A 27,420-nucleotide genomic window follows, 5' to 3' on the forward strand; every position below is an offset into this window, starting at 1 on the left:
TGTCACCCCGGGAAGAAACCCATATTCATTAGCAGTCACACTCATTTCCCCAGTTATTTCCTCCCTTCCCTCAGCCCCTAATCTACTTTCTGTCTCTGTGGATTTGCATATTTGAGACATTTCATATAAAGGGGATCATATAATATGTGGTCTTTTGTGACTGGCTACTTGCACTTAGCATAATGTGTTTGGAGTTCATTCATGTTGTAGGATGTTTCAGTACTTCATTCCTTTTTATTGCTAAATAATATTCCATTGTAGGTATACCACATTTTGTTTATTCATCAGCTGATCAACTTTTGGGCTGTTTGTAGTTTTCAGCTATTATGATTAATGCTGCTATGAACATTCATGTGCAAGTTGTTTGAATATATGTTTTCATTTCTTTTGAGTATATACCTAGGAGTGGAATTGCTGTGTCATATAGTAACTCTGTGCTTAACTTCTTGAGGAACTGCCAAGTTATTTTTCACAGTGGCTGTGCTATTTTTACATTCCCACCAGCAACATATAATTGTTCCAATTTCTTCACATTCTCACCAACACTTGTTATTGTCTGCCTTTTTGATCATAGCCATCCTAGTATTATGAAGTGGTATCTCATTATGGTTTTGATTTTCATTTCCCTAATGACTGGAGATATTGAATATCTTTTCATGTACTTATTGGCCATTTGTGTATCTTCTTTGGAGAAATGTCTATTAAGATCCTGCCCATTTTTAATTGTATTTGTCTTTTTATTGTTGAGTTGTAAGAGTTATTTACATATTCTGGATACTAGACCCTCATTAGATATATGATTTCTTATATTCTTTTGTGTACTGGTAATTTTACATTTATATTTGCTGTGTTCTATTTAAAAAATTGTCCAATACACAGTAGTTGACATTTCAAATAAATAAGTGATATTTTAAATAATAAAATGACAATTTAAATAATAAAATAATAGCTTTAAAAATTAGGCTCTCAGGGAAAGTAAGTGAATTTGTACTATTATAATTAAATATGTTGCTTACAAATAAATTACCAGTTGACAGTTTTACCTTGGCACTGCTTTTTCAAGGGTTCCATGAGGTAGGATTAGGAACGCTTTACCAAATATTAAGAACTTATTCAAAGTGTAATCTAGACCCCAGATATTCATACTCCTACAAACACACATGTGACCACTCATATCAAATAAATGCTTACCCTCTTTTGGTGAAGTCTTAGTAGCTCCATTTGAAATGGACTTTATCTTGAATATTCACTTAGCTTTTGTGTATTGATATGACTGAACTTCAAAATTTGAGCTCCTTCCAACCAAATAATTTGCCCATTTAAATGCTCAGGGTATGGCCTTATTTTATAGTGCCATAAAATGAAATTTAAAAAGCCTCTCCAGAGAGCTGTGATTACCATTTTTTCTTTAGTTGTTAGCCAAGCTAATAAATATTCTTAGCAGTTCTGTCATCACATGTCATATAAAACTAGATCTAATGATCAAATCTAAGAGAGGATCCCAAGCACCACAGCCCTCTCTGCAGCTTGAGAGGGAGAAGTGATCCACCTGATCCATTAGACACTTGGATTTTCAGAAGCAAGGCTTAACACACCCTCCGCCCACTCCAAGAAGGTGTATGAAGGGGCCCTTGAAAAACGTTTGGCTTGCTGAGGATCGGCTGGCTGGCTGGCTGCTCAGAGAAGTGAAGTTATAACTGCATGGCCCTGGGGTGCGGTATGTCCCCAGTTTTTACTGAGGAAGCACTTGGCTGTGATTGGAGATAGTCACATGAGCCTCTCCTCCACCATATATATGTATTTATTTTTCCAATTCCTGACCAGGGGCTTTCCAGTCTTCCTGCTTTTCTGGCTCCCGGCATCCCTCCTTGGGTCCTCCAGTACGTGGTCTCTCTTTTCAAAGGTCTCCATTAAAGCCTGGGACCTTTCTCAAATTCTTGACAGCCAGTAATTCATAAAGGAAAAATGAATTAACTCCATTTTAGCATAGCTGTAGGGCAAGAGAGTTGTTCGGAAGTGATTGCTGCAGGCTGTTAAGACAGCTACTTAGCTTTCAGGGCTGGCAAGAGAAGGATGAAAAGTAATGAGTTAACCTGCTAAGAATTTGGCCATTTTAATCATTAGAGTCTGGGTATACTTTGTCTCCATTTATACCAAGGGGGGAAATAGTTATCTTGATAAGCAGGGATTTATCTCACCCCACCTCTCAGTGGCTGCCTGGATTCAGAGTAGAATGGACTCCTTTATGTAGCAAGGGGAATGGGCATGCTTTGTATGAGTAAGAAAAAGGAAAAAAAAGCCATTGGTATTTTTTCAAAGTTCTTATCAGCAAAGAGCATTACTGAGAAATCCAATAGGGTAGTGATGACATTCAATTTTATTTGTACTAGGAATGCACAGATGGCTGGAGTTAGCAGCGATTCATTTTTAGCACATATCTCTCATTAATGTTAGTGGGAATTACAGCAGACCTATCAAAGGGGCAAAATAGAGGAGCGTCTGTTGTATCAAATAAATGTACATCATTTTTGTGCAAAGGTCACATACTTTGAATAATTCCTTTCTGTAATTGTAACTTCCCGTAGTTAGTTTATTCTTCTTGCTGAATTTGTATGTTGTCATTGGTATTTTTAATGACCTGAAGAAAAGCATTTCAGCAAACTGCCCAGGTCTGAGACTTATAATTAGTCATTGCAGCTTGTGGGATCTTTTGTAAATAGCTCAATCGAGATGTGTTTTTACATAAAAGTTCCCCTTGATTAATTGCCCAGGAAATGCTTCCAGTTCGTAGAGATTTGTAAATCTGTATCATAAAATATTCCATTCCCAACAGTTCAGTCAGTGAGAAACTTGTGATTTTTTTTTTTTTAACCAGCATGTGTTCAGGTATTGCCAGGACTTTAATCAATTTCTACCAAACAACAATATACAAATTAAGTGCCAACAGCCAGGAAAGCTACAGTTCTTATTAATTATTTCACTTCCACATTCAGGATGGAAACAAATAACCTGGCTTTCTAGAAGATCCAAATTAAAATGTAGTATTAAAAAAAAAGAAAAGAAAGATCAAATGGAAAGAAAATCAATTAATGAAAAATGCAAGCAACATAGGACTTGAATTCACTATAGTACAAAAATTTAGTAAGAATTTAACACATTATTTTCTAATAGGATGTTGCTTTCCTCATGGAGTGAACTTTGGATATGTTGAATTTATAAGGGCTTTCAGTTTCTTCCATTGGGAAAGAGGTAAATCTTTTTTGCTTCTGATCTCTTTGGATAAAGAAGAATTCTGATTTTATAAGGTGCAACAAGAAAGATTTTAGGATTTATACCAGCAAATGGACTTAGTAATAAGAATCGCTGCATGGGGTGTAAAATACAAGCTTGAGACCACTTAGCAGAGCAAAACACCTACTTTTTGCAAGTGAATTTATTTTTTTTAATGCTTTATCTTGAATCTTAAGTATTTTTACATTCATCTAATTAATATTGAAGGTGTTTTTCTCATAAAAGTAAAAAAAATAAGATATTACCTATTTGTGTAGAAAGATCAGTTTATACAGTGTAACTTTAGTTATCCTTTCTAAATTACACTATAACTACATTAAATAGAGTCATTCATCACTATCCTGTAGGAATTTTATAAAACTATAAAACTTCAGTTATTCCCCAAACCTTAGCCATTCGCTGGGTAAATGGTTTCCTTGGATGCTATATGAGGAATGTTAGAGCAGGCTTCCTCTAGTCTGTTCATCTGTCTTCACAGTCTTAGATGGTTTTTAGTCTCTTGTAGTGTCTTTTTATATAGCAGATAGAGCCTTTGCCTAAAGGAGAGATGCCTTCCCAGGCACTTTGCAGGAGTGTGTGTGTGAAATAAATAAATATGTATGTATATTGGTGTGTATGTTTATGTGAAATAAATATAAGTAGTATGTGTATGTGAACTAAATATTTATGTGTGTACATATATATGTAGGTATATGTGTGTGTGTGTATATATGTACGTGTGTATCTTCTGATGTGGGAAACACATATTTGCTGAGTTTTTTGTGGTGAGAGGAGAAGATGCTTGGAACTGCTGATGGGGAGTGGTGGTGACGTGGCTTTGGGAAAACAGTCTTACAGCTGGGTAGTGGTGTTTTTGGTAGAAGGATTATCCTTGTTAGCTATGATACGAAATTAGCAAGTGAGGTAAATGCAAGAATAGCCATGATAGGTTAGGAAAATAACATGAGTTTCGGAGTATAACAGATTGGGATGGAACTTAGCTCTGCCTCCTTCTAAATGGAAGAGTCCTCTAAGCATGTTGGTTACCTGCTCATCCTCATATTTCTGGTCTGTAATAGGGATAACAGTACCTACATCACAAAGTGGTCTTGAGGATTAAACATGCACATTGTCTAGTCCAGAGAGATGCTGATGAAATGCTACCTTCTATAGCATGCATGCTTATGACCCTGAGTGTTGGTGGCTGCTCTGTGGGTTTTAGATGGGAGAACGTTCCTAAAAGTTGGGCCACCCTGCCTCTGGGAGCTCCAGAAGCATTGCCATCCAGATGGAAACTAGAAAGGAGATGAAAAACTGGATGCTCAGGATTTTCCTGCATCCCTCCGAGTAAAGATCCTATCACAACTCTAGTATGGAAGATGTATCCCTTGAGGAAATAGACTGGGTCAGAAAAAGGGAAGCATGAGAAGGAAGGTTGATGATCCTGTGGTCAGGAATCTGCAGATAGGTTCTGGAGGAGGTCTGAGAGGTCACTCTCTTTCAGAATCTTCCTGAAATGACAGAAGTCTAGGCTGGATCTTGGTATTCTCTGATTGTTTTGGTTTGAGTAATTGTTATCAAGTAGAAGACCTTTTCACAGGGGCAATTGAGAGAACAGGAGTGTATTGATTCACAAAGAAGGACAGATGGAATAAAAGCTGCCCAAATGTATTCTATGATTGTGAAGTGGCTGGGAGTTGTTCTAACTTATATAGCAGAGCTAAGTCCTGCTCCATAAACGCACGGGGTCAAGAAATGCCACATCTTTATATCGTTATTGCTTTTAAAGCAATTTAGATCAGACCCCAGCCTTGAGGCACATGACCAATAGGGGCAGAGGCAGACGTGTGGCCCAAATGCCACCTCCAGAAGCCTTCAATAGTCCCGTCACACTGCCTCCCGAGGTCTGAACTTTTAACTGTGAAGCTGAGATAACCCAGGACTTCAGATAGGTGCCATTTTCTTGGTGCTTTGTGAGTCCTGGGGCATGGGGTTGAGGGGATAGGGGCCTTCTTTCCAATAGCTTAGTCCAGCACACAGTATCCTTTAACAGGTGTCACTGAGTAAAGGTGTCTGTCCCTTACAGTAAGCCAGCCTGGATGTATGGAGAACCTAAGCCACTCTTATTGTTATTATTCTTTTCCTTATCATTAAAATTACTATAAGGTGGCATTTATAGATCCCTTACTATATGCCAGGCATTCTCCATGCCTTATCTCTCTCTTAGTTCTCCTTTGAGTAAGTATTGTTTTACTGTTCATATACTATTCTGCAGATAAGGAAAGTGATACAAGAAAAATAATTCACCTGTCCCAGGTCCTTCAGTGAAGAAATGGTTGATCTGAGATTTGAACCCATGCAGTCAGGTGCCAAGGCATGGCTCTTAAGCTCAATCTGTCCCACTGTCACTTTGGCTTTATTGCTACCTGAAGCTACTAGAGCTGACCTAGGGCCCTCCGGATTCCACCTGGATGGCCTTTTGGTGCTGCTTTTGAAAAGCAAAGGAGAGGCATTGTTCTGCTTTCAAGCAGAATCCCCAGGTTGGTCAGGGCTGCAATTTCTTAAGGAGAAAGTGAAGGTCAACCATCTGCACGTCCCTGGGAATATGAAGATGTTGAACTACAGCAGAGGGTGTCTTGCCTTAGTACTGAACAAGGACACATTTCAAGAAGCTGTAATTGATGAAACCTGGGGACCAGCTTAGTGGCAACCAGACATAACTGCTTTTACCTCATAGCTCATCTGGCAATTCCCATTGATGCTGAGGATCTTAGACATGAGTGAGTGTGTGCAAGTCACTTAACTGCTCTGAGCAATAATCTCATCAGCCATACCGGGAAGACAGAGACATGGTTCTTGTTCCTCTTGTTCTTAAATGCTGTATCTATCATTTTTAGCTGTGGCTTTACTGGTACCCAGGAATCTTTGTTGTCTTTAGTTATGTGTTTAAAAATTAGGATGCTTTTAGGTAGTACAGATGAATATTTATATATTTTATTAGCTATGCCTCTTTGTACTAGAACATCATAACTTGCAGATCAAACATATGGTTACACTAATTCTTGCTTAGAAAGAATCTAAGGCTAAAAGGTATGTAAGGTAAAAATATTTAAAGAGAAATATTAAGTAAGTAATGCAGGTAGTGCATGGTATAGTAAAAATCATTGAGATGATACACTAATGACTAAAGTTTGGGAAACCCTGATTAACACTATTATTCCTCGGACTTTGTACTTCAGAGCAATAATTCAGTGGGAAGATCCTGGGGGAAAAAGGGTTTGGATCAAATAAGTCTAATAAACATCCTACCATGTCCCTTTTGGGGATTCACAGTGCATTTTATAATAGTAAAGGCTCTGAAAAGTCCTGCAGCATAAGAAACTAGTTCACATTTATTTTTGTGCTCTCAAGACTTATTTAATCCTAACCCTTCTTTTCTTGTTTTGTTTTCTGTTTTTGTTTTGGTAACAATTATTAACATCCTGCAGGGTTAGTGCTGACATAACACTTTGTAAATCACTGAGTTAAGAAAAGCATCATCAAGTGAAACTGAAATAGGTGGCATTACAGTGATGGATTTTGGAAGTGGTTAATTGTGTTGAGGCAATTGTGTGGGGAAGTGGTTCATTCTGTCTTCTCATACAATTGGGGAGAAGTGGCTTACGCCCTCTTTGTTGATAATTCTGCCACTTGGTTATCCTTCATTGATTTTCACTTCATCCACCACCCACCACTGATTCTGTTTTACTCATTGACATTAGACTAAGAGTTACAAGAGGTTTGAGTTACGAGACGAAGAGTGGAAAGAACAGGCATATATTTTTGCAGTGTGTTGTCATGGGGATAAATACTTGGGAAAGTATAAAGATGCATAAATTTCCATAACCCCTCATTGGCCATAAGTTAGGCCTTCCAGATGCCTTAGGTTACATTGGTGAAAATGGTTTGGAAGAAGTTTGGGAAATGGAAAAATGAAGTCTGTTGGGTACATACTGAAGTAAATAGTCCCCAAGAAATGTTTGAAATTGGCAGTAAAAAATTGGGAAATCTTTTGAAAGATTAGCACAAACAAAATAAAATAAAAGTTTAAAAAGTTTTAAAAAATAATTAGCATATAATCTGGACATTGGTTAATGTCCAAATCTGTGCTGTCCAGCATGGTAGCCACAAGCCTCATGTGACTATTTACATTTACATTAACTAAGATTAGATGGTCTTGAAAAGTCAGTTCTATAGTTGCGCAGTTCTACTAGCTGCGTTTTAGATATTCAGTAGCCACACGTGGCAAGTGGCTACTATATTGGACAGCATAGAAGTAGAACAGTTCCATAATTGTGAAAAATTCTATTGGATAGGACATATGGTAGACAGAATTCTAATATGGTCCCCATAATCTCTGCCCCCTGGTTTTCACACTCTTGAATAATCCCCTCCACTTGAGTGTGGGCAGGACCTGTGACCTACATCTCGCTAATAGGATATGGTAAACTGATGGATGCCACTCCCTAGGATAGGGTATGTTATATGGCAGAAGTGATGGGACAGCACTCCCACGATAAGACTCTACCTTAGCAGATTGGAGAGACAGATTCTCTTGCTGGCCTCCAAGAATCAAACAGCCATGTGAACTGCCTGTGGTGAGGGCCATATGGCAAGGAACTATGAGCAGCCTCTAGGACCTGAGGACAGCCTACAGCCAAAGCCAGGAAAGAGTTAGGAATCTCATTCATACAGCTGCAAAGAAAGGAGTTTTTCCAACAACCCGAATGAGCCTGGAACCACGTTCTTCTCCATTTAAGCCTACAGATGAGAAATGCAGTCTGTCCAACATCTTGATTTTAGCCTGGCAAGACCAGGAGCCGAGGGACCAGCCAAGCTGTGCCTGGGCTTCTGACTTACAGAAGCTGTAAGATAATAAATGTGTTGTTTTAGGCTGCTAAATTTGTGGTAATTTGTTAGGCATCAACTGATTTGGTGTTAGTCTATCTTTGGGAAGGTCTGATAAGCCATGCCTCAGATGGTCCAGATCCTAAAGAGAGTACAACTTACTTATTGAGGCTAGTGCTTTGCTCCCTCTTAGAAAAAAAAGATTGCAGCTCTCAAAAAAAAGGAATATCTTGGTCTGGCCGGAATGCCCCATGTACTTTTGTGGCAAAGATTTCCTAATAATGTAGAGTAATATTTTATGATTTTTATATAGCATAATAGATAAGACCATAAGCTTAGGCATCATAGAAATGATAGTTCAAATTATAGATCCCCTGCTTATTAACTGTATTATGTTGGGCCAATTACTTAACCTCGCTAAGCCTCATTTTCTTCATCTATAAAAGAGGGATAAAAATACTTTTAATATAAGGATGTTGTTTTGTTTAACTGAAATTATATTTTTACAGTTCTTAGCACAGTGCCTGACACATGACATCGAGAAACAGAGGGTGCTTTTATTGTTTAGCAATATTTTAACATTGCTTTCTGACAGGAAATAATATAAATTCTGACACATTATTTCTGTACTCTAGTTTGGAAAATCAGCATGTAAGATTTTTATCTTCTTATGCCTTTGCTTTATTTTATGTCTGGGCTGCTATTGCCCTATTCCGGGTTGAATGCAATAAAAATAGGTCTTGCATACATGAAGTGCCCCTGTGCTCACAGGTTGCTTTCACTGTATATTGTCTGGGCAAATCACCTCCAACCTCTGGCCAGACTGTGGAATGTTGGTTTCCTCCAACATTGGTCTCCCAGTGTTCAATTTTCACAGTTTCCATATGTTTTTTATAGTACCCCAAACTGTAAATACAGCTGGCACCCTACCAAACTGGCTGTAATGTGCCTATGTCTAATGGCGGAATCAGAGGCTTTTATAAGAATACAGTACTCCATGGAATTGTGGCAACTATACAAACGTTTTGTTTTTAAAATGTTCAGATTGCATTTTTTTAATTTGAAAAGAAGTGAATGATATGCAAGGAGAAAATTTGAGGAGGGAACAGGGCAGGAGTTTTAATCTTAGGTCTGGGCTCTGTCTTGGGTTTGCCCCCATGGTCCCAGAAGTTCTGTCCTAAGATCTGTTACTATCGTGCAACTGTCCTTGCCTCTTTGTTTTTCTCTTACTTTCCATTTTTGTTGAGCTGCTACTTTCATCTTCACTGACTTTATCATCTCCAAACTCTTAGTCTCTGATTAAATGTTTGTACAGGAAGAAACACCAAGCTCATTATGAGGCAGTGAAGTCCCAGGATATGAAATGCACTAAACATTTCTACTTGTGGAGGTAGACTCATCCATAAAACCTAATAATTTGTTCAAAAATGGTCACATTGAGGTTAACAGGTCCAGAGACCAGAAATTAATAGGGAAATTGCATGGCGTCCTTGTTGGTTTTGTGTTCTGCTTCATAGCTGGGTCTTCATTTCAGTAACTATTGCTGCCACCATGAAGTTTGAAGCTGTTAAACTCCCACCTTGCACTCCAAATCTCCCCTGGTGGAAAGCTAATATTCTTGGGTAATTATCTCATATGTATCTAGCTCTCTACAAGTCAACCAAGTTGCTGCTCAGGGCATGCTGTGAAGTTTGGTGTGGTGTGCCTTAAAGTAGCTGGATTACAGAACAGAGGTTGTATCCTGAGAATGTCTGTTTCTACTCACTAGAGCTTTCTGGGGCTGCTTGGGAGAAGAGGTGGTGGGACAGTGGTGTGAAGGGACTCTGCAACACTCTCCATAGTCGGTTGGCACAGCACAGTAATTAAAGGGCTGCGGGTGGCCTCTGGAGCCAGAATGACTAAGAATTCTGCCTCTGCTGCTCAGTTACTCTGTAACTTTCACCTGTAAGAGGAATAATCAAAGGACCTACTTAATAGGATTGTGAGGATTAAGTGAGCTAATATATGTAAGGTGCTTAGAACACATTATGTGACGTGAGCATTTGCTGTTGTGATTATCATTACCTGGGTTCAGCAAACTCTGGCTCATGGACCAAATCCAGCCCTGCCATCTGTTCTTATAAATAAAGTTTTATTCGAGTACAGCCACACCCATTTGTGTACATGTTAATCTGTGGCCGCTTTCATGCTACAATGACAAAATTGAAGCAAAGTTGAATATTGTTTACAAAGGCTATATAGTCCCCAAAGCCTAAGATATTTACTGGATAGCCTTTTACAGAAAAAGTTTGCTGATCCTTGTTTTCACTTTTATTTGTTTATTTATTTTTTAATAGATCTTTATTAGAGTATAATTGCTTCACAATACTATGTTAGTTTCTGTGGCACAGTAAAGTGAATCAGCCATATGCATACACATGTCCCCATATCCCCTCCCTCTTGAGTTTCCCTCTAATCCTCCCTATCCCTCCCCTCTAGGTTATCACTAAGCACCAAGCTGATCTCCCTGTGCTATACTGCTGCTTCCCACCAGCCAACTATTTTACATTCAATAGTGTATGTATGTCGATGCTACTCTCACTTCACATCATCTTCCCACTCCCAGCCCATGTCCTCAAGTCAGTTTTCTATCTCTACCTCGTTATTCCTGCCCTGCAACTAGGTTCATCAGTACCATTTAAAAAATTGTTTTAGATTCCATATGTATGCATTAACATACAGTATTCCTTTTTTCTCTTTCTGACTTACTGCACTCTGTATGACAGAATCTAGGTCCATCCACCTCACTACAAATAACTCAGTTTAGTTTCTTTTTATGGCTGAGTAATATTCCATTGTATATACGTGCCACATCTTCTTTATCCATTCATCTGTCGGTGGACATTTAGGTTGGTTCCATGTCCTGGCTATTGTAAACAGTGCTGCAATGAACATTGTGGTGCATGTCTCTTTGAATTATGGCTTCTCAGGGTATATGCACAGTAGTGGGATTGCTGCGTCATATGGTAGTTCTATTTTTAGTTTTTAAAGGAACGTCCATACTGTTCTCCATAGTGGTTGTATCAATTTACATTCCCACCAACAGTGCAAGAGGGTTCCCTTTTCACCACACCCTCTCCAGCATTTATTGTTTGTAGATTTTTTGATAATGGCCATTCTGACTGGTGTGAGGTGATACCTCATTGTAGTTTTGATTTGCATTTCTCTAATGATTAGTGATGTTGAGCATCCTTTCATGTGTTTGTTGGCAATCTGTATATCTTCTTTGGAGCAATGTCTATTTAGGTCTTCTGCCCATTTTTGGATTGGATTGATTGTTTTTTTGATCTGCATGAGCTGCTTGTATATTTTGGAGATTAGCCCTTTGTCAGTTGCTTCGTTGGCAAATATTTTCTCCCATTCTGAGGGTTGTCTTTTCGTCTTGCTTATGGTTTCCTTTGTTGTGAAAAAGATTTTAAGTTTCATTAGGTCCCATTTTTTTTTGTTTTTATTTCCATTTCTCTAGGAGGTGGGTCAAAAAGGATCTTGCTGTGATTTATGTCATAGAGTGTTCTGCCTATGTTTTCCTCTAAGAGTTTTATAGTGTCTGGCCTTACATCTAGGTCTGTAATCCATTTGGAGTTTATTTTTGTGTATGGTGTTAGGGAGTGTTCTAATTTCATTCTTTTACATGTAGCTGTCTACTTTTCCCAGCACCACTTATTGAAGAGGCTGTGTTTTCTCCATTGTATGTTCTTGCCTCCTTTGTTGTAAATTAGGTGCCCATAGGTGCGTGGGTTTATCTCTGGGCATTCTATCCTGTACCATTGATCTATATTTCTGTTTTTGTGCCAGTACCATATTGTCTTGATTACTGTAGCTTTGTGGTATAGTTTGAAGTCAGGGAGCCTGATTCCTCCAACTCCGTTTTTCTTTCTCAAGATTGCTTTGGCTATTCGGGGTCTTTTGTGTTTCCATATGAATTGTAAGATTTTTTAGTCTAATTCTGTGAAGAATGCCATTGGTAGTTAGATAGGGATTGCATTGAATGTGTAGATTGCTTTGGGTAGTATAGTCATTTTCACAATGTTGAAACAATCCAAGAACATGGTATATTTCTGCATCTGTTTATGTCATCTTTGATTTCTTTCATCAGTGTTTTATAGCTTTCTGAGTACAAGTCTTTCATCTCCTTAGGCAGGTTTATTCCTAGGTATTTTATTCTTTCTGTTGCAGTGGTAAATGGGAATGTTTCATTAATTTCTCTTTCTGATTTTTTGTTGTTGGTGTATAGGAATTCCTGAGATTTCTGTGCATTAATTTTGTATCTTGCAACCTTACCAAATTCATTGATTAGTTCTAGTAGTTTTCTGGTGACATCTTTAGGATTTTCTGTGTATAATATCATGTCATCAACAGTGACAGTTTTACTTCTTCTTTTCCAATTTGTATGTCTTTTCTTTCTTTTTCTTCTCTGATTGCTATGGCTAGGACTTCCAAAACTATGTTGAATAAGAGTGGCAAGAGTGGACATCCTTGTCTTGTTCCTGATCTTAGTGGAAATGCTTTCAGTTTTTCACCATTGAGTATGATGCTTGCTGTGGGTTTGTCATATATGGCCTTTATTATGTTGAGGTGGGTTCCCTCTATGCCCATTTTCTGGAGAGTTTTTATCATAAGTGGGTGTTGAATTTTGTCAGAAGCCTTTTCTGCATCTATTGAGATGATCATACGGTTTTTATTCCTTAATTTGTTAAAGTGGTGTATTACATTGATTGATTTGCATATATTGAAGAATCCTTGCATCCCTGGGATAAATCCCACTTGATCATGGTGTATGATCACTTTAATCTGCTGTTGGATTCTGTTTGCTAGTATTTTGTTCAGGATTTTTGCATGTATGTTCATCAGTGATACTGGTCTATAATTTTCTTTTTTTGTAGTATCTTTTTCTGATTTTGGTATCAGGGTGATGATGGCTTCGTACAATGAATTTGGGAGTGTTTCTCCCTCTGCTATTTTTTGGAGGAGTTTGAGAAAGATCAGTATTAGCTCTTCTCTATATGTTTGATAGAATTCGCCTGTAAAGCCATCTGGTCCTGGACTTTTGTTTGTTTGAAGATTTTTAATCATGGTTTCAATTTCATTACTTGTGATAGACCTGTTTATATTTTCTAATTCTTCGTGGTTCAGTCTTGGAAAATTGTACCTTTCTAAGAATTTGTCCATTTCTTTGTGGTTGTCCATTTTATTTGCATAGAGTTGTTTGTAGTAGTCTCTTATAATCCTTTGTATTTCTGCAGTGTCAGTTGTGATTTCTCCTTTTTCATTACTAATTTTATTGATTTGCATCCTCTCCCTGCTAAGTGTTTATCAATTTTGTTGATCTTCTCAAAGAACCAGCTTTTAGTTTTATTGATCTTGGTTATTGTTTTCCTCATTTCTGTTTCATTTATTTCTGCTCTGATCTTTATGATTTCTTTCCTTCTACTGACTTTGGATTTTCTTTGTTGTTCTTTCTCTAGTTGTTTTAAGTGTAGGTTTAGATTGTTTATTTGAGATTTTTCTTGTTTCTTGAGGTGAGACTGAATTGCTATAAACTTCCCTCTTAGAACTGCTTTTGCTGCATCCCATAGGTTTTGGGTCATCATGTTTTCATTGTCATTTGTTTCTAAGTATTTTTTTATGTTTCTTCTTTGGTTTCTTCAGTGGTCTCTTGGTTATTTAGTAGTGCTCTGTTTAGCCTCCCTGTATTTGTGTTTTTTACAGTTTTTTTCCTGTAATTGATTTCCAATCTCATAGTGTTGTAGTTAGAAAAGATGCTTGGAGGCTTCCCTGGTGGTGCAGTGGTTAAGAATCTGCCTGCCAGTGCAGGGAACACGGGTTCAAGCCCTGGTCTGTGAATATCACATGCCACGGAGCAACTATGCCCATGTGCCACAATTACTGAGCTTGCGCTGTAGAGCCCACGAGCCGCAACTACTGAGCCTATGTGCCACAACTACTGAAACCTGCGTGCATAGAGTCCGTGCTCTGCAACAAGAGAAGTCACCTCAATGAGGAGCCTGCGCACTGCAACAAAGAGTAGCCCCCACTCGCCACAACTAGAGAAAGCACACACGCAGCAACGGAGACCCAAAGCAGCCAGAAATAAAATAAAAAATTTAAAAAAAATAAATGTAATTTAATAAGAAAAAAAAAACCTGCTTGATACGATTTCAATTTTCTTAAATTTTCCAAGGCTTGATTTGTGACCCAAGATGTGATCTATCCTGGAGAATGTTCCATGTGCACTTGAGAAGAAAGTGTATTCTGCCACTTTGGGGTGGAATGTTCCATAAATATCAGTTAAATCTATCTGGTCTATTGTGTCATTTAAAGCTTGTGTTTCCTTATTTATTTTCTGTTTGGATGATCTGTCCATTGGTGTAAGTGGGGTGTTAAAGTCCCCTACTATTATTGTGCTACTGTCGATTTCTCCTTTTGTGGTTGTTAGCATTTGCCTTATGTATTGAGGTGCTCCTATGTTGGGTGCATAAACATTTATAATTGTTATATCTTCTTCTTGGATTGATCCTTTGATCATTTCGTAGTGTCTCTCCTTATCTCTTGTAACAGTCTTTATTTTAAAGTCTGTTTTATCTGATACGATTATTGCTGCTCCAGCTTTCTTTTGATTTCCATTTGCATGGAATATCTTTTTCCATCCCTTCACTTTCAGTCTGTATGTTTCCCTACATCTGAAATGGGACTCTTGTAGACAGCATATATATGGGTCTTGTTTTTGTATCCATTCAGCCAGTCTATGTCTTTTGGTTGGGGCATTTAATCCATTTACATTCAAGGTTATTATCGATATGTATGTTCCTATTACTATTATCTGAATTGTTTTGGGTTTGTTTTTGTGGGTCTTTTTCTTCTCTTGTATTTCCTGCCTAGAGAAGTTTCTTTAGCATTTGTCATAAAGCTGGTTTGATGGTGCTGAATTCTCTTAGCTTTTGCTTGTCTGAAAAGCTTTTGACTTCTCTGTTGAATCTGAAAGAGATCCTTGCTGGGTAGAGTAATCTTGGTTGTAGGTTCTTCTCTTTCATCACTTTAAGTATATCTTACCACTCCCTTCTGGCCTGCAGAGTTTCTGCTGAAAAATCAGCTGATAACCTTATGGGGATTCCTTTATAAATTATTTTTTGTTTTTCCCTTGCGGCTTTTAATATTTTTTCTTTGAATTAATTTTTTATAGTTTGATTAATATGTGTCTTGGCGTGTTTCCCCTTGGGTTTATCCTGTATGGGACTCTCTATGCTTCCTGGACTTGGGTGACTATTTCCTTTCCCATGTTAAGGAAGTTTTCGACTATAATCTCTTCAAATATTTTCTCAGACCCTTTCTTTTTCTCTTCTTCTTCTGGGACCCCTATAATTCGAATGTTGGTGCATTTAGTGTTGTCCCAGAGGTCTCTGAGATTGTCTTCAATTCTTTTCATTCTTTTTTCTTTATTCTGCTCCTCGGCAGTTTTTTCCACCATTTTGTCTTCCAGCTCACTTATCTGTTCTTCTGCCTCAGTTATTCTGTTATTGATTCTTTCTAGTGTATTTTTCATTTCAGTTATTGTGTTGTTCATCTCCGTTTGTTTGTTCTTTAGTTCTTCTAGATCTTCTAATCATTTCTTGTATTTTCTCAATCTGTGCCTCCATTCTATTTCTGAGATTCTGGATCATCTTTACTATCATTACTCTGAATTCTTTTTCAGGTAGATTGCCTATTTCCTCTTCATTTATTTGGTCTTGTAGGTTTTTACCTTGCTCCTTCATTTGTAACATATTTTTTTGCCGTCTCATTTTTTTTTTTAATGAATGGGATTATGTTCTTGTCTTACTGGTTGTTTGGCCTGAGGCTTCCAACACTGGAGTTTGTAGGCTGTTGGGTAGAGCTGGGTCTTGGTGCTGATATGCGGAACTCCGTGAGACCTCACTCCGGTGAATATTCCCTGGGGTCTGAGGTTCTCTGTTAGTCCAGTGGTTCAGACTCGGAACTCCCACTACAGGAGCTTCAGCCTGACCCCCAGCTCATGAACCAAGATCCCACAAGCTGTGTGCGGTGGTAAAAAAAAAAAAAGAAAAGAGTGAGAGAGAAAAATAACAAAGTAAAAAATAAAATTACACTAGGAAACTAACAGATATCTTAGAAAGAATATAAAAATAAAAATATAGATGAATCAAAAACTGGAATGTACATCAGTACCACAATAGTGAAAAAGAGGAGGAGGGAAGAGGGAAAAGAAAGTGGGGGGGAAGGCCTTGGCTGTGGAGGGTGGGGCCTAAGCAAGGGTGAGGTTTGGGCGGTGGGTGGGGCCTATGCCTAGTACCCACAGCGCTGGAAAAGGCCCTGCGGGCTGTGGGAGTGGGGCTTAGGCTCAAGGAACAGAAGGGACCCAGGCGTGCCCCCCAGCCCTGGTCTCAGAGGGCAGGGGACCTCACCTGGGAGCCCAGCAGGCTTCCTGGGCTAGAGTTGGCAGGGCAAACGCCCTCCTCTCCTCTCCTGCTCCTCCGGTCTGGGAGGTCCCCTCCCACCTGCCTTTCCTGGTCTCCAGGGCCTCCTTCCTGTGCCCCCAGGGACCCACGCAGCCTGGAGGGGTCTTTGGAGGGCTGGGGACCGGCCTGGGAGCTCAGCAGGCTCCCTGGGCCTGAGTGGGCGGGGCAAACATGCTCTGCTCCTCTCCAGCTCCTCCTGGATGGCTCCTCCCGAATGGCTCCTCCTGCCTGCCTCTCCTGATCTCCCAGGCCTCAGAGGCGCCAATCCTGTCTGGCCTCCACTTCTCCCCCCTCAGTCCCCCTATGTCCTACCGGTTCACTTTGGGGTTCCTCCCATTTCCTTGGGCATCAGAGTACCCCACCAGCAGCTGGCAGGCACCCTAGGTGTGGGGAGACGCTAACTCCGTGTCTTCCCACACTGCAGTGATCCTTGTTTTTAGACTTTAGAAAGCTTTTCTCAGCAGCATAAATGAAAACAAGCCATCAGCCTGCTGTGAACTGTGTAGATTTTTAAAAACTGTCTATTGAATATAAATTAAATTAGGAAAGAGAAACACAGCTCATTTCTTTTGGACTCAACCTTTTAGATTTTCAATTTACTTTCAAGAATGACTTTATAGGAATGACAACTCTAGGTTGTTATTGTGTTTTTACTGGGTAATAATGCCCTGTTTATATTTGTCAGTCCAATTTCATTTTATTTCTTTCTACTTTGACTGGGTACCATTTCACTGACAATAAATTGATATTCATTTTATGAGATTGAATTCTTCACTGTAGAAGAATTCTTGTTCTCAGGCCTACATGACCAGGCTGTGCCCTCTGGGTCACCAGACCTATTTGGGAGACCAAATGATGTGAAATTTACTTGGTAAATAGTAAATTGGAGCCAAGCTTCTTAGATAATCATGTGATCCTTACAGCTGTATATGGTCTACTTGACAAAAGGGTGCCTTATTATTAATTGCCCATGGATTGAACATTGAGTTCTGAGACAGATGAAGAACAGGCCTTGCCTTTTCCATTTGAATTTCCTGTGGATGCCAGTCCTACCAAGTGCATCTAGAAGAGGGCAAGGGGGCATCAGAGAGGGCTGGCTCTCTCTGCACTCTATCCCTGGGGTCTTCTCTAACAGGCCCCCGTCATCTACTCTCTTTAGCTTAGGCTGTCAGTCATTGGGTTCTGTTCATACTTAGGGCAGTGCTCCATTGATATTTGGACGGAGGAGATTCTTCAGGGCTGGAGTAAGGGAGAACAGTTGAAACAAGTCAGCCCTTTGAAACCTCCCCCAAAGTGAAATATCTATTAGAAAAACAAACCCTTCTCTTGCTGATTGTGACCATCTTCTGCTGTGTAATCTGTTCTCTAGGTTTTCCTGGCTCATGTGGGGAAATCAGCAATGAGGGGAGTAGATATACACTTTAGAAGAGGGTTATTTGGGTCAAGGGGATCAGGCTGACATTTATAAGTTACCCACTGTGTGCGAGGGACCGTTTTAAGAGCGTTAGGCTTATGAAATCATTTAATACCCCCATCCCCCAGTGAGATAACTTGCCCAGGGTCACATGCTTAGTAAGGGACGCCTCTGTGATGAGAATGTAGCCAATCTGGCAGCAAAGTCCTTGGTCTTGGGCATCTTACTGTCTTGTTTCTTCACCTGATTTGTCTCAAATGATTCTCATCAGACTGAATGAGGAATAGCCTTATTGAATCATCTCCTCCAAGGAGAGTTTTGCTGGTGGGACCCAATACTATACGGTGAAAAGCTAGGACTTTCTTTGTCTCTGGGAAGATCCACTTCTCAAGTTTTCAAATCTGAACACTCCCTGCCCTTTAACACCTTCTTTCTTTAGCTGTATTATCAGGTTCTGGGTATATCCAACTGTCCTGGTAAATGATAAATGATGTCACTTTAAGGTGTGTTGGCATCATGTGCTTTAACTGAAGGTGGCCTTGTCTCTGGAGCCTTGTGCAGCCCCAGACACCACAGAGGAGGTGGGAACAGAAGAGAGGGAGATGGGAGGGTACTTACCTCCAGGGAATGAAGGGAGAAAGGACTATAGGTAGGGAGGGGATGGGGAATCTATTGAGGAGGGAAGTCAAGAAGGAAAGCATGGGGAGATAGTGGGCATCCTGCTGAAGGGTTTTGGCAAGGACCTAGGCAGTCATCAAAGCTAGTGGCCAAACTGGTTGGCTGCTCTTGAGGGGATGCTGCAAAATACAAAGTCCAAGAGATCTGGCTCGTTCTGGAACTAAGTCCTAAGACCTTGACCCTACTTGTTGCTCTTTGTTGGGGGGTGGGGAGAGCTAGATTCAAGCAGCCACAGCTGGCCAGATACTTTCTCTTTCAGGAAGGAATATCATGCTCATGATATTCAGCACATTTGTGCATGCTGTAAAAATATCTTTAGAATATTTATGATAGCTTTCTAAAATTTATAGCTATGCTGAAGTACTGACTGGTATTTACAAGCTTTAAAAAAAATGGGATCATCTCAGTGGTTAAAAGTAAAAGCTTTTATTATGGGAAATTCTGCATGCAATACTCATTGTCAGCTTCCATTGTGTGTGTGTGGCCCATCTACTTGTGCAGTCACTTCAGGATCCCAGCTCACTTACCCATGCTTGTCGTTACCTTCCTGCAACACTTTCATTAGGATAACCTTCCAAGAATGTAACTTATCTTATTATTAAGGAAATCACAAGTGGAAACTAAATGTATAACAAAAAAGGGTTTAGTAATGCATTCCAAAGTCCATTGCCTGAGGTATTTGGAATACCTGCTATTCTGGTGTGGGAAGCAAGACAATAAGTATGTGTTCACAATATTGCACAAGACATGATTACATTCATATTGTAAACCAAGTGTGAGAGAGAGTAGTCTGCTCTAAGCATTTCACCTGTACTAATTCATCAACTCTTCACAATAACTCTATGAGTTACCCATAATTATTTCCATTTTATATGTGAGGTACAGAGAGGTTAAGAAATTTGCCTGTGGTCACACAGCTATAAAGTAGTGGACTTCTGATGGAAACCCAGGCAGTCTGGCTCCAGAGTTTATGCTACTAGCCCCTGCACTGCAGCTGCTCCTGGAAGATTCATATAACTCAGAAATTATCTTCCACAGCGGTTGTACCATTTTACACTCTGAGTTAAACCTACATCTAGTTATTTATCCAAGAGAAATGAAAACATGTCCACAGCGGAAAAGAAGAACTGGTACAAGAATGTTCATTGCAAGCTTATTCTTAACAGTAAAAAATTGGAAACAGGCTAAATATCCACTTAACAAGCGAATAGCTAATCAAACTGTGGTATATTCATAGCAATGGGATACTATTCAGCAGTAAGGTGGAGCTTACATACAACAATAAGAGTGATACCAAAACCTTACCTTGAGTCAAAGAAGTCAGATACAAAAGAGCATGTACTGCATGATTCTTTGAAGTTCAAGAATAGACAAAACAAATACATGTAGATAAAAGTTAGAACAGAGATTACTTTAGGGCAGGGGGAAGGGACGTGAGGCTGGGTGATGGCTAGGCTCTATATTTTGATTAGTCAAAAATCATTGACTTATGCACTTAGTATCTGTGCCTTTCCTTGTCCTATTTATACCTCACTTAAACACATATAAATACATACAGTAAACTGTGAAAGCTCCCCCTTCTCCAGTCCAGTTACCCTTCTCAGCGATAACCATTGTTTACAGACTGGTGTGGAATTTCCAGGAGTATATATACTTGCCATTTCCATTTGTGTGCCCATACACATCCCAGTAGGCTTTTATATTTTAACATAAATAAGGTCAGACTATATGTATTATTCTGCTACCTGCTTTCTTTTTTGATTAACAATACATCTTGAACGTTTTTCCATGTCCATACTTCAGTTTTGCCTTAATGTCCTTAGCTAGCTTAGGATTCTGTAGTATGAATGTACTTGATTTCTTCAGCCAGTTTCCTTCTGATGGACGATTAGGCATTTTTCAAATTTTTACTTTTACCGTGCTACTATGAAAATTGTTGTACACATATATTTGTGCACATGTGCAAGCATTTTTGTAGGCTACTTTCCTAGAAGTGGGTTTGCCTGGGCAAAAGGTATGTACGCTGTGGTGGATACTTACAAATTGGTTTCCAAAAATGCTTTTGTCAATGACACTCCTGACCACATGTGAGAGAGCTGGATTCCTGCATTCTCTCCAACAATGGATGTTATCAATCTTTAAAGCTTTTGAGAGCAGATGGGTAAAAAATGGCATCTTGTTTCTGCCGAGATTTTAAAAGGGAAGTTTTGATCTTCTAGTTTATATGCAAATGTACACTTGCCCATAGAGAAACATATGCATCTCCTGTCCTATGCTCCAGGCTATGTAATTCTAGAGAACAGTTCTCTTTCCTTTGGGAAGAAAGAAAAAGAAAGAAGAGAGGTACTAAGCCCTCAAACACAGTATGGTAAGTGGGAGAAAGTACGGTATTAAAGGCAGGAGAACTAAAAATCATAAAGGTTTAATTAAATGAAAGAGATCTCAAACCTGGTGAAAGTAGTATTTATTCTGAGTTTCAGAGAAGGTGTAGGATTTTTGAAAGTATTTGATATGGTTTCTAAGTTCAAACAATATTATAGTATCTATTAGATATTAACAGAGAGATGACAGTGACATAGGTGCAAGCATTCATTCATTCAAATAAATATTTTAGAGGGCCTGATGCTCTCTCAACAGCAAGTTAGAGAATACTTTCTAATTTTAATTTGATGGACTATTTTAGTGAAAATAGCAAAATTCTGCTCATTTATTCCTTTTTTAAAATTTATTTTATTTGAGGTATAATGTACAATGTTATGTTAATTTCTGCCATATATCAGAGTTACTCAGTTATACATATATAGACATTCTTTTTTTGTATTCTTTTCCATTAGACTTCATTACAGGATACTGAATATTGTTCCCTGTGCTATACAGAAGGGCCTTGTTGTTTATCCATTCTCTATATAATAGTTTGCATCTGCTAATCCCAAACTCCAAATCTATTCCTCTCCACCCTCCCTCCCCCTTGGCAACCACAAGTCTGTCCTCTATGTTTATGAGTCTGTTTCTATTTCATAGATAAGTTCATTTGTGTCATATTTTAGATTCCACGTCTAAGTGATATCATATGGTATTTGTCTTTCTCTTTCTGACTTCACTTAGTATGATAATCTCTAGGTCCACCCATGTTGCTACAAATGGCATAATTTCATTCCTGTTTATGGCTGAGTAGTATTCCATTACACACACACACACACACACACACACACACACACACACATCTTCTTTATCCATTCATCTGTCAGTGGACATTTTGGTGGCTTCCATATCTTGGCTATTGTAAATAGTGCTGTAGTGAACATTGGGGTGCATGTATCTTTTGGAATTATAGTTTTCTCCAGATATATGCCCAGGAGTGGGATTGTAGGGTCATATGGCAACTCTATTTTTAGTTTTTTGAGGAACCTCCGTATTGTTGTCCATAGTGGCTGCACCAATTTGCATTCCCACCATCAGTGTAGGAGGGTTCCCTTTTCTCCACACCCTCTCCAGCATTTGTTATTTGTAAACTTTTTAATGATGACCATTCTGACTGGTGTGAGATGGTACCTCATTGTAGTTTTGATTTGCATTTCTCTAATAATTAGTGATGTTGAGCATCTTCTCATGTGCCTGTTAGCCATCTGTATGTCTTCTTTGGAGAAACATCAGGCATTCATTCTTAATTTGGTAGCCATTGTTGATCTTGATACCTGTTGGAATTTTTAAATTTAGTCCAAATTCGTTAATGATGGCTGAATTTTGAAAAGTGACATGACTTGCTTTATGAAACTGGTCAATTTAAGGCAAACATTGAAAACTGACCCTATCACTGTGCTCTCCAACTAACCTCTATCCACCCCCCGATCCCGTAACTGCTTTTGAAAAGAAAAACTGTGTCTTGGATATATTTTTAATGGTGTTTCCTTTCAGAAAAAGTTCACTCCAAAAAAACCTTCTTTTTCCAAACATGGAGTAGGTCAGTCTCTGGCATAACCTTGGAATGCCTGAGTTGCCTAGGGGGTGGGAGTTTGGGAAGTGGGTGTCAATGACACCTTCCCCTGAGGCAGTATTGCCAGAGGGCTTTGCAGTCTGTACCCCCAGGAGCTCTGCCTTCTTAAATTAGAGACAATTGAGATCTGTACTGAGTTTAGCACTATTTATGCAGTGTGAATTTACTCTTGCTGGTGGTAAGAGGACTGTTAAGTCACTTACAGATTCTATTCTTGGAAATGTCAAATTTATTAGTAGCAAAAATCACTATGGTCATTCCTTCTAGTGAGCGTCTGTGGGTGCATTTACTCTTCTCCAAGGGATCTCAAATTTTTAAATTTCATGACTTCTCTATCTGCCTCCCTGTCTCTCCTCCTACTCTGTAAATTGCTGTTTCTGACCTGTGCTTCAGGCAGACTTATGGCTTCCCTGAGGGGCACCTGAGAGAGATTGTCTAGTAGATGAGGTGCTGATCACCTGTTCCTAGGTCCCCCTACTCCTTACCTCTATCCTACCTCTGGCAGAGCAATTTTTCCTTCCCTTTTTAACTTTCAAGTAGGCTTTTACTAGAAGAATCACTTCCAATGATAGAAATACATTTGAAAACCATAGCAGTCCTGCAAAGGAGTTTGAACACTGTGTATGTATCTCTTGATGTTCACGTGTACAGAGACAAGATGGTCATTCTTATCACCTTTCTCTGCACTGATCTAATTGGCCCAAATCCTAAGCAGTGCCATTCAAAACCCAGCTTTTCTTTTCTAATCACTGGTGTCCTAAGTAAGACAGTATTTGAAGGAATGGTTGGAGAATGCTGATGATCAGCCTCCATCACAGAGTCTGAATTTCAGCTTCTCGTTTTTCTTAGCTACTCATTCTTAATTCAGGAAAGCTTTCAGGGATGCATGGATTTTGAATTTGTTTTTTTTCTTTTTGGATTGAAAAAACACGCAGTATCCCAGGAGGTAAGGTCTAATATGTTCAAACTGCTCCAAGAACTATGTGGGAGTTTTTTAACAGTGCAAATGATGTTTGTAATAATAATCAATTTTATTTATCACTGGTACTTGCAGGGGAAATATTTAGCAATTAGCTCTGTGTGAGTGTGTATTTCAAAGTAATAAAAATATTTCTTTATAAAGATGTTCTCTAATTAAACAGCCTCACTAATATTGCTGACCTCTCCATCACATTCTGTTACTGAGCACTGATCTTATTTCCTTAGCAGCTAGAAAATGTGCTTGCCCTGGGTTAGCATGAGCTTTGGAACTACTATATTCTTATTCAGTTAGGAAGCAAGAGGTCATTTTTAACATCTTTATAGTAACCAAAAGACAATCTCCTAAAAGTAGATTAGTGAGTAGACTTAGTTCATAGTTTCATATGTATGCATTACTGTATCCTGTAAAAATGAGAAATATCAGGTAGTGATTATCCAATCCAAATAATGACTAAGAAGATGGTTATTCGATCTCACCTTTTACCCCCTTAATAAGTGCCACCAGGAATATTAAAATCACTGCTTCAGTTGGTTCTGTAAATATTTATAAGGAGCCAAAGTGTTCTGAATATTTTTATTAGCAGGATTTCTAATAGATTTTTTGGCTGAATAAACAATTCTCTTGAACTTCGTTTTCTTGGAGTGGGAGGGAGTAGGGGAGTATATAATTTTATGAGGACTAGAAATAAGAGTTTCTCGTTGAGCGTGACTTCCACCTGGTTATGAATGGTTTCCTCTGGACATGTTTGCTGTTTATCATCTAGTTTTCTTCTCATTCATAACTTTGCAAGAGCAGTGATTCTCAATACGCTTCTTTCGGGAGTCAGGGCTCAGTAACAGCCGCTGACTCAGCAATGCTGGGGAGAGGGCACAGAGGGATTAGCAAGGACCCCAAGTGATTCTGCTCTGTGGCTCTCCTCTTTTGGAATCACTGCTTCTGAGCTCTCTGTACTGCCCTCCTGCCTCCTCACGAGTTGGATTAGATTTATAGCAGCTGCTGTCGACATGGTTGCCTAAATCTGTGGAATGTTTTGCTAAACACTACTGGTGAAATAGTCCACATTAAGTCTGTAACTCCCTCCAACACACACACGTTTTTTTAACCTGTCCTCTGTCTTTAGTCTTTTACTCACTTGATCACTTTATGATTTTGCACTTTGACATCCTATAGATTCATTAAGATCTTTTATTCCAAGCACCCGGGCTTTATTTAACATGGTGATTAGCCAAAGTGTTATTCTGTTTGAGCTAAGTGGTGACAGTGTATTTGATTGGAGCCTTGTAATTATTATTTTAAAATCAAAGTAATAGATTATGACCTCGAAATAGGAATGTGATCCAAAAGAATAATAGTAATTAGAAAAGCAACCACTTAGAAGAAAGTAAATGCCCCATCACAGACCACAGGGGCCTCTGTGCCCTGAGTCCCACCTACCTTTGCAGCCCCATTTCCTACCTCACTTCTCCCCCAACCCCGTACCTTCCTGCCCACGCTCCCACGCCACCCCACCCCCGCCTTGCCTGGACTAACCTCACTGCAGCCTTCCAGTTTGTAGAAGTAACTGTGTTCTTTCCTGCCTTGGGAATTGCACCTGCTGTTCTCCCTACCTGAGGAACTCCTCCACTAGTGTCTCCTTGGCTGGATCCTTCGAGTCTCACCCATAGTCTCGTCTCCTTAGGGAGGCTTCCCTGGCCGCAGTGACTGCAGTCATTCCCACACCCCACTGCCTGTCCACACATAATGCACGTCATCATCTCTCACAGCATCCTATTTATTTCCTTCAACATTAGGAATCCTAAGTTGTGTCTCCTTGGTACTTGTCTGTCTCCCCCACTGGACTCCAAGCTCCGTGAGGAAGATGAAGACTTTACCTTTCTCATTTACCACTGCAGCCTCATTGCCATTCTGGCACCTGGCATTGAGTGAGTGCTCAAGACGTACTTGTGGTTGAATGAATGGAATGTTCTGAGGTCCTAAATTTTTCTGAACCCATAGCAAAATATTCTATACTTAGTACTTCTATTATGATAACACATTATCTTCCAGTGGTTGAATTTAACCAAACTGTGCTGACTTTTCTCAGGCATATGAAGGATCAGAATAAGAAGGTGGCCAACCTCAAGCACAATCAACAGTTGGAAAAAAAGAAGAATGCCCAGTTACTGGAAGAAGTCCGCAGGCGAGAGGATAGCATGGCTGACAACTCGCAGCATTTGCAGGTGAGCCCAGCCTTCTCCTCTTAACCCTTAAATAATTGGAGATTGACTCCCTCCAACATGTACTCCTTGCTGTGGGAAAATATGCATGGAGATGGTGGACTTGCCTTTGCTCTGAGTCTAGCACTAACAGGGTACTCCCAGGGAGCCCAATAGGTCTTTCCGAGTTCAAAGCATCATTTTCAAAATAGTGCCCAAGAAAGGCCAGCTACGGTGGAGACTACTAATGCTACACACAGTGTCTTGGTTCCTGTACCTCACCTTAAAAGGCAAGGGCTGCAGTTATAGATTTGGCAAGAAGCTTCAAACAGAAATGTCTTCCTTTTAGAATTATATTGAACTTGTTTTGGTGTCAGAAGGGAAATGTATGAGTATTATCACAGAAAGTATTTGGAAGAGGATGCATTAAACTGACTTCAGACAGCTTACAGAACTGGTTTTGTTTTGTTCAAAACTCCAAGGCTGTGATCATTATTCTGTCTTTTCTGTGGAATATAGTTATCTCTGAATGGATGGCCTATCTCGGAAACCAACCGGCTGATGGAAAACACCAATTTTTCCTCATTAACCATCTCTGTTTTTGGCAAAAGAGCTCTCCCCATGTGTTCAATAAAACATTCAAGCTAAAACAGGGCATTTGCTTTGAAGTCCCTTTATTTATTCCAGTGTGCCTTTAAACAGAGCAGTTCAAGTTCGAGTTGGCCAGAGTTCATGTTAAATTCTGCTTATTAATTAGTGTCTTTCTCTAGTTATATATTAGGTTTCCTCCTTGGAGATAGAAGAAGTTAGATAATTTCAATATGTACTCATAATTCATTTTTTTAATTGACCAAAAGAGAAATAAATAATTATTCCAGAGTAGGAAATCTAAGGAAATGTCTTGCACAGAACATGGCACAAGGTGGTTACTTAGTCAGTATTAGTTTCTTTTTTCTCTGTGTCCTGGAGGTGCCTTAATGGTGTCAGTGAAGCCCCTTTACATCGATGCCTGATTTTGGATAGCATGATAGTAGCATCAGGTCCTTTTTTCACTCCTGGGATCGTCTTAAGATGGGCTCGTAGTTTATTTGAATCCATGGCTTCCTCAATGTTTTTGACACCCAGGGTTTTGGGTGTTAATTCTCCCATGAATCTTATGAGATGTTATATTAGAGCCTACAAACTGAGATAATAATAACTAAAATTTGCAGAATTTTATTGCCTTGTCAGACATGTATTCTTATTTATTCCTCAACAGTAATGTTGGCAACTTTATATAAGGTAATACTAGAGTCTCAGAAAAGTTATGAAGTGGCATCCTAGTAAGGGGTGGACATAGATCTGACTTCAGGTCTTCCTGCCTTCAAGAAACTAATGTAGAGGAACAATAACAGTAGTGGATACCATTTATTGAATTTTCAGTATGCTGTGTACTGTGCTCTGTACTTTATAGCACCTATTAAATTCTTATGTCAACTGGGTTAGTTGGG

General features: G+C 39.3%; 1 protein-coding gene across 4 annotated transcripts in view; it reads left to right on the forward strand.

The window, feature by feature from the left end:
* ERC2 (ELKS/RAB6-interacting/CAST family member 2) overlaps positions 1-27,420 on the forward strand; it is a 956,481-nt gene that overhangs the window by 473,617 nt on the left and 455,444 nt on the right. For all 4 annotated transcript variants that reach the window (XM_082346804.1, XM_082346806.1, XM_082346805.1 and 1 more), the window contains one exon: positions 25,819-25,954. In XM_082346804.1, the coding sequence (XP_082202930.1) occupies positions 25,819-25,954 (136 nt within the window). The remainder of the gene's footprint in view (positions 1-25,818; positions 25,955-27,420) is intronic.

Source organism: Balaenoptera borealis (assembly GCF_965194805.1).
Source record: "Balaenoptera borealis genome assembly, chromosome: 12".
Lineage (NCBI taxonomy): Eukaryota > Metazoa > Chordata > Mammalia > Artiodactyla > Balaenopteridae > Balaenoptera > Balaenoptera borealis.